The 7512-nt window shown below is 60.3% G+C and overlaps 2 protein-coding genes across 2 annotated transcripts in view; both read right to left on the bottom strand.

Annotated features, from left to right (window-relative positions):
• Positions 1–2081: 2081 nt before the first annotated feature.
• Positions 2082–3400, bottom strand: F751_0633 (hypothetical protein; the record flags this gene model as incomplete). The annotated part of the gene is made up of 5 exons (XM_011402652.1): positions 2082–2139; positions 2399–2483; positions 2598–2881; positions 3178–3224; positions 3326–3400. 5 exons carry the CDS (start codon positions 3398–3400, stop codon positions 2082–2084), a joined length of 549 nt encoding a protein of 182 aa, XP_011400954.1.
• Positions 3401–6397: 2997 nt separating this feature from the next.
• F751_0632 (putative PPE family protein PPE24) overlaps positions 6398–7512 on the bottom strand; it is a gene marked incomplete at both ends in the record, with an annotated part of 4235 nt that continues 3120 nt past the window's right edge. Inside the window, 3 exons of the mRNA XM_011402651.1 lie at positions 6398–6532; positions 6831–7050; positions 7404–7446. Coding sequence (XP_011400953.1) covers positions 6398–6532; positions 6831–7050; positions 7404–7446 — 398 coding nt within the window. The remainder of the gene's footprint in view (positions 6533–6830; positions 7051–7403; positions 7447–7512) is intronic.

The following is a 7512-nucleotide window of genomic DNA, read 5'->3' as shown; positions in this document are numbered from 1 at the left end:
TAACCTCAAGGGGATCGCTCGCGAAGTCAGCGAGCAACGTGCGTGGCGTGGCGGCAGCGTGCAGAGGTTTGTGCCGCTGGCGCGAGTCCGGCAGCCGACACGACCTCCAGCCGGCGCCGGCGCTGGCCCTCGCTCCAGAGGGGCACCGGGCTTATCGCTGGCGGCATCCATCGCGCACGGCAACCATGGACGACGCAGGAGTCGGACGGCGGCCTCACAGGGTGGGAGGGCAGGGGGCCGCAGCAGGACACGCACGTTGCGCATGGGGTGCGCCCGGTCGCTGCACCTTGCTTAGGCTGGCGGGATTCAGGGGGGGATGCCGTTGTCCAGGACCCTACCGGCCACGCCCTCACCGATAAAAGCATGTCAGAGGGAAGCCGTGGGCATTCCCAGGGAAGTCGCACCAACCCGTTCTGGCTGGTGGAGCTCTCCCTGCCATGTGGCAACCACTCCGTACTGTACGGGGCAGCACAGCGGCTTGCAAGCATGCTCCAGAGCCTCATCCCACCCCCACGCACTGCTTGTTTCAGTCTGCACATTACGCAGTTTACAAAAGCATAGAGGGAAAGCAAACTCGGAACGAATGCAAGGGGAGCGAGTCAGCAGGTCTTGTGAAGCGAGGTGGCTCCCAGCAGCCCGGTAGAAGCGATGCAAATCTGAGCTGGAATCTGTGCCAGCTGCAAGATGGATCATATCATTGGAGTGGCTATGGCAAACAGCATCGGGATCAGTCCCATGAAGAAGACCAGTATGGTCGTGCCTGCTCTGGAGGTGTGCCGTTCATAGGAAATCACACCTTCCTCTTCCTGGGCAATGACAGTAGTGCTGATGGGCAAGCCTCACAAGTGACGGGGCCACCCTGTCCAGCGCCAAGGTAGAAAATTCGAACGAATGGTGGGTGCAAGGCACGGTGAGACTCCACGGGTGACAGGTTTCAGGTGCAGAAGCGGCTGTCAGACTCAAGAAGATGCAACACTGTGATTCTACTATTGGTGTTCGACCCATGGGCTGGGGAAGGGCCCCTCAAAGTGGAAGTATACAAAATACATCTGCTGGAGCATTAAAGGTGCCTCATATAGAATTGGGGGACGATCTCCTTGCTGGAGGAGGCGACGAGCCTGCCTGGGGAGGTGGCGGGGATCTCCTTGCAGATGGCACAGGCAGCTTCTTCCTTGAAGGTGGGGGGGGGAATTTATGGGCTGGAGGCAACCTCTTGGTCGGAGGCGGAGGTGACGGCTTGTGAGAAGGGGGTGGCGGCTTCTTGACAGGCGGCGGAGGTGACGGCTTGTGAGAGGGGGGTGGTGGCTTCCTGCTTGGGGGAGGTGGTGATCGCCTAGGTGAGGGCGGCGGCGGCTTCTTGGCGGGAGGCGAGGGTGGTGGCGGCTTCTTGGCGGGAGGATGGTGGTGGTGGGGACGATGGTGGCGGGGGGGACGGCGGGGGCGGTGGGCTGATATTCAGAGTCTCATCCGTTCTCAGGAAGGATTGAGGGCAGTCATCCTTTTTTGCGTAGTTGCAGATTAACTTATTACCCACAAGCCAGCTTCCTAGGTTGTCTGATCCGGTATTATGGTTGCCTGTGGATCAGTGGTTGCACCAAGGCTGTCAGTGGCTGCACATGGAGTCTACAGCAGCAGGCGCAGCTGCCCGCCCGTCCAGCTTACCTATGTTACTGTTGCCAATATTATAATTACCATAATTATTTTTCCCGACGTTTCCGGTTCCAACATTGCCGTCCTTGTTTGCTTGGCACTGCGGCACACCCGTGGGCATGCACTGGACCATGCCAACAACTTGGCATGAATGGGCTCCTTGAGGGATGCACGGCTCAAGGGCTTCAATATCCATCGTAAATACTCTGTAGTCGTCAAAGGGCCAATGCTCGTACATTTTATAGGCGTAAGGAACATGAGCTCCACCTCCATACCCCTTCAGCCTGGGTGCAGGTGGGAGCCGGCACATGAGGGTGGGGATCGGCTGCTCAACCCCATGGCCAGCAACTTGCTGCCCTGCCCAGGATCCACAAGGACGACTGGAATAAAGATGGAGGAATCTCATGTGACACCCCATCTCTGGTTTGGTCTCACCGGCAGAATGTGACGGCAGACTTTGGGTCCAGCAGGTACACGAGGCTAGCGAACCTGTGGGTCGAGGGTACAGCGCAGAGGATGAGGGGTGGGAATGTCCGCGACGCAGCGATGGGGCGCAGAAACTGCTGCAAACCCCCTCTTCTGCCCCACTCACTCGACTGTGGGGAGCGCAAAGAAGCCGATGCCGGGATCACAGCCGCCCTCCCCGGGAGGGGGTGAGGGGAAGGGGGGGGGTGAGGATGGCGGGGGGGAGGGGGGCCTGGGCACCACCACTGCTGTCTCCGATGTATGGAGGTCCGCGATGGTGCACGGCGAATCGCCACGCTTGTTGTTGCATATGATGGACTCCCCAGTGTTGTTGTTCCCGACGTTGGAGTTGCCAATGTTGCCATTCCCTGCACGCCGGTGGGAAGAGTGCTCGCTCACACACTGCACACCGGTGAGAAGAGTGCTCGCTCACACACAGCTGGTCGGGGTGCGGTGCAACATGCAAGGCGACCCCAGCGCACCCTCGTTGTCATCGCCCAGGTTGTAGTTTCCGTAATTGTTGAAGCCGTTGTTCCCGGTGCCGATGGTTGCCCAGAAGGGAGTGTACCAGGACTCACACCTCTCCACTCCTTCCGGCAGGCACTCGATTATCCTGATGTAGGTGCAGCTGCAATCATAACGATCACATGGGACGCACACATCCCAGCTGTCGATGTCCAAGGTACTGATCTCGGCATTGGGAAAGGGATAACTGCGAGATACAACCTCCGTGAAGAGAAAAGCATGGGACTCGTAGCCCTTGAGCCTGAGGGTTTGAGAGTTGAGTAAGGAGCGGGGTCAACGTGTACGGATGCGGTGGGTCATTCCGGGCGTCTGGTCGCATCCAGGGATCCCACGGCGTGAAAGGCACCATGCAAGAGCACTCTCGCCGACTCACTTGCAGTATTCCGTGGGGGTTCTCCCGGAGGCGAGGAACAGCGTGCCATTGTACCTACACAATCAGGACCCTCACCATCATGGTCAGTGTGTGTAGCCTGTGACAAGGGATGTAACCATCCAGGATATAGTTCGGATGATATGCAGCACACTTGGCCTACTCACAGCACGGTGGGAAGGCTGAAGAACCCGATCCTGGGGTCGCAGTCCGCCTGGTTGGTGGTGGGAGGCAATTAGCATGTTAGAGAGATAGATCCGATGCGTAATGAGGCAAGAGCACCATTGTTACTCCCATGCACGGAGCAAAGCTTACCTGTACGACAATGGAGCTTTGCAGGAAAAGGACGAGCGCCAGAAAGACGGCAGGTAAATGCAGGAGCGCCCGCATGGCTCTGGATTAAAAAGCGCTATGCGTGAGCTGCGTTGTTATCGGAAGACAGGATATATGAGAACACACTTAAAATCTCCCATAGTAAGAGAAACGGCGAAGCAGTCACCTGAAGAACGCTAGGATCACAGCTCGCGTCTCCGTGTCCGTAAACAGAACCGGCCGACCGCGCACCGGACGTTGACACCTGTGCTATCCGGATGTACTGCGGATCATGAAGTAGGACTCCTTTGTGCTTTGGGCCATGCTTCCCATTTCTATTTAAAAGCCGTCCAAGCTCGTGCTGAAGCGCACTCCACCACCTGATTCTGCATGCTCTCTTGATTAATGTCCCTATTCCTATCCTCGTCTGCACAGCAAGTCGACAGCGGCATCTGGACAGGAACTTAATACCCGAGTCTCGCCTCGGTCAGGTGGATGATACCTCGCGCCTGCTCACTCCGGACCTGATCATTACACAGATACGTTCAAATCACCTCCATCTGGACTGAAAGGCCCCAGGGCAAAACTTGCGCCTGGCCACGAAGCCTGTATTTACCTCTTTATTTAAAGGGTCCTGAGCTGTCTGCTCAGCTAGACTCACAGGGAGACTGATAAAAGGGTGAGGAAATCCAGGTTGGCGGATGTGCTTGGCAGCAGACTCCCAAGATTAAGGCTGGTAAACCTCGAATGATGGACTCATTGGAGATGGTGCGGGTCGCATAATATCTGGGAGGAAGATATCTAGCGAGACTATTGCATCCTCAGCATTTTGTTGGTTACACACCAATTTAGGGGTTTCTGGGATCCAGACAGAAACGCTTCCTGCGTCGGGCCCAGCTTCTGGACCGACACATGGTGTAGTGCAAGAAACATGAAAATCCATATGTGCATCCTTAGAATCTCCATCGGCCTGCTCTTCCTATCAATCTTGTGACGCAAATACAACGAGGTAAAGAAACAATGGTTCATGGAGGTTACAGCTCTGTATGTATCGCCAATTTCCTGATGCACTGCAATGATGCTCCATCTGTCTCTGGAAGAAGGGAGTGGATCCCATCCAGGTGGAAGACTGCGTCTGATCATTGGAGTTGATAGGGAGGATGTCCATTGATTGCTCCGGGACCTCTCCACCAACGAGATTCAATCTTTCGTCGGAGAGCACCATGCAGGAGGGGACGGCCACCCTGCAATGGAATGCAGATTTCTCTATCATGGGCGTTGCGGGGATGTTTTCAACATAGTCGACGGGGGCTCCATTACTGGAGGAGATTTTGACCTCATCGCTGGAGGTGGAGGGGATATTTCGATGGTGAGTTATGGCAAATTTCTTTGCAGTGGGTGGAGGGTGTTCCTGCGGCCTGTGGGTGGCTAATTGGTTGGAGACCTGGGTGTCGACTTGCGAGAGGGGGGCGACGGCTTCTTGGTCGGAGGCGAGGGTGTCGGCTTACGAGATGGAGGTGGCGGCTTCTTGACAGGCGGCGGAGGTGACGGCTTGTGAGAGGGGGGTGGTGGCTTCCTGCTTGGGGGAGGTGGTGATCGCCTAGGTGAGGGCGGCGGCGGCTTCTTGGCGGGAGGCGAGGGTGGTGGCGGCTTCTTGGCGGGAGGCGAGGGTGGTGGCGGCTTCTTGGCGGGAGGCGAGGGTGGTGGCGGCTTCTTGGCGGGAGGCGAGGGTGGTGGCGGCTTCTTGGCGGGAGGCGAGGGTGGTGGCGGCTTCTTGGCGGGAGGCGAGGGTGGTGGCGGCTTCTTGGCGGGAGGCGAGGGTGGTGGCGGCTTCTTGGCGGGAGGCGAGGGTGGTGGCGGCTTCTTGGCGGGAGGCGAGGGTGGTGGCGGCTTCTTGGCGGGAGGCGAGGGTGGTGGCGGCTTCTTGGCGGGAGGCGAGGGTGGTGGCGGCTTCTTGGCGGGAGGCGAGGGTGGTGGCGGCTTCTTGGCGGGAGGCGAGGGTGGTGGCGGCTTCTTGGCGGGAGGCGAGGGTGGTGGCGGCTTCTTGGCGGGAGGCGAGGGTGGTGGCGGCTTCTTGGCGGGAGGCGAGGGTGGTGGCGGCTTCTTGGCGGGAGGCGAGGGTGGTGGCGGCTTCTTGGCGGGAGGCGAGGGTGGTGGCGGCTTCTTGGCGGGAGGCGAGGGTGGTGGCGGCTTCTTGGCGGGAGGCGAGGGTGGTGGCGGCTTCTTGGCGGGAGGCGAGGGTGGTGGCGGCTTCTTGGCGGGAGGCGAGGGTGGTGGCGGCTTCTTGGCGGGAGGCGAGGGTGGTGGCGGCTTCTTGGCGGGAGGCGAGGGTGGTGGCGGCTTCTTGGCGGGAGGCGAGGGTGGTGGCGGCTTCTTGGCGGGAGGCGAGGGTGGTGGCGGCTTCTTGGCGGGAGGCGAGGGTGGTGGCGGCTTCTTGGCGGGAGGCGAGGGTGGTGGCGGCTTCTTGGCGGGAGGCGAGGGTGGTGGCGGCTTCTTGGCGGGAGGCGAGGGTGGTGGCGGCTTCTTGGCGGGAGGCGAGGGTGGTGGCGGCTTCTTGGCGGGAGGCGAGGGTGGTGGCGGCTTCTTGGCGGGAGGCGAGGGTGGTGGCGGCTTCTTGGCGGGAGGCGAGGGTGGTGGCGGCTTCTTGGCGGGAGGCGAGGGTGGTGGCGGCTTCTTGGCGGGAGGCGAGGGTGGTGGCGGCTTCTTGGCGGGAGGCGAGGGTGGTGGCGGCTTCTTGGCGGGAGGCGAGGGTGGGGCGGCGGCGGCTTTTTGGCGGGAGGCGAGGGGGGTGGCGGCTTCTTGGCGGGAGGCGGGGGTGAAACCTTTGGAGAGGGAGGCGGTGGAGACTTTGTGGGAGGCGGCGGGGATGGCTTGGGGGAGGGAGGCGGCGGAGACTTTGTGGGAGGCGGCGGGGATGGCTTGGGGGAGGGGGGCGGTGGACTCACGACAGGGGCCGGGGATGGGATGGCGGGTGGTGGGCTAGGCATCCCTGCAGGTGATGGTGATGGTGGTGGGTGGGACACCGAGGGAGGCTCCACGGGAGGTGGCACCGGTGAAGGTGGAGGGGCCCCAGGATTAGGGGGGGAGGCTGGTGCTGGGGTTGGACTTGGTGCGGCTGGAGAGGGACTGATGGCCGTCGGAGGACTTGCCGGGGCAGGCGCGGGTGTGACTGGTGAGGGGTGTGGGGCAGGGGTAGGGGCTGGAGAAGGGCTGGCAGCAGGGGAGGGTGGAGGATGAGGGTACACGATCAGAGTATCTGATGTTTTCAATGCTGCTATGCTGCACTGGGCTTCGTCTTGAGCTACCAAGTTGTTGCAGACGATATTCGATCCCGTGTTCCCGCTCCCGATGTTGGAATCTCCTTTGTTCTGACTACCTGTATTGTGATGATGTGCTCGAGGCTCAGGCTGGGTCTGGCTGGAAAGGGGCGGAAGAAAGATGTCCCCCTGGTTCACTCACCTCTGTTGTTACTGCCTTGATTGTTGTGCCCGATGTTGTGAGACCCCACGTTGCCGTTGCCCAGGTTCCCATTCGCATCCTGTACGCATCTCGGCACGCCATTGGCGAGGCACTCGACCACAGTGAGGGCTGGGCAGTGATACGACTTGGTTGGGGTGCAGATCTCCAGCGTCTCAGGGTTGAGCGAGGCGATCTGGAACGGAGTGAAAGGAGCATCTGGGGCCACGTTGACCACCTCCCAATACCCTGCTCCTGTGTATCCCTTCCTCCTGCCATATGGAAGGGGGCGAAGGGGAAGCTGGGGTTGCAAGGGACAACAGGCAAAGCGTGGAGAAAGGAGGCCCATGCCCAACCTCAAGATGCAGTAGTCTGCCATCGTAACCGAGAACAGCACTGACAAGCTAGAGCATGGCCCCTAGACCGCATCTAGAGGCACCTACCGGCAGTATGAGTCCAAGCCTCCGGCAGAGACCAGATAGAGGGTGCCTAGGTACCTATTGCATTAGGGTTGTGGAGTTGCCACGGACTGCTCAATCAAGGGATGAGTTCCTCCCAGTACGTCAATCACTCCTGACAACTGCATGCTGTGCACTGCACCCCACCACACGAGGCGCCCACTCACTCTATTGTGGGCAGGGCCAGGATGGGGTTGCGGGGATCGCACACTTGTGAGGGGGGCGGGGATGGTGGGGGGGACGGTGGGGGTGGAGGGGTGACGTCCAGGGGGTCCC

Source organism: Auxenochlorella protothecoides, assembly GCF_000733215.1.
Source record: "Auxenochlorella protothecoides strain 0710 unplaced genomic scaffold scaffold110, whole genome shotgun sequence".
NCBI classification, from domain to species: Eukaryota; Viridiplantae; Chlorophyta; class Trebouxiophyceae; order Chlorellales; family Chlorellaceae; genus Auxenochlorella; species Auxenochlorella protothecoides.
Note: the sequence above shows the minus strand (reverse complement) of the source record. Positions and strands in the feature narration are given on the sequence as shown.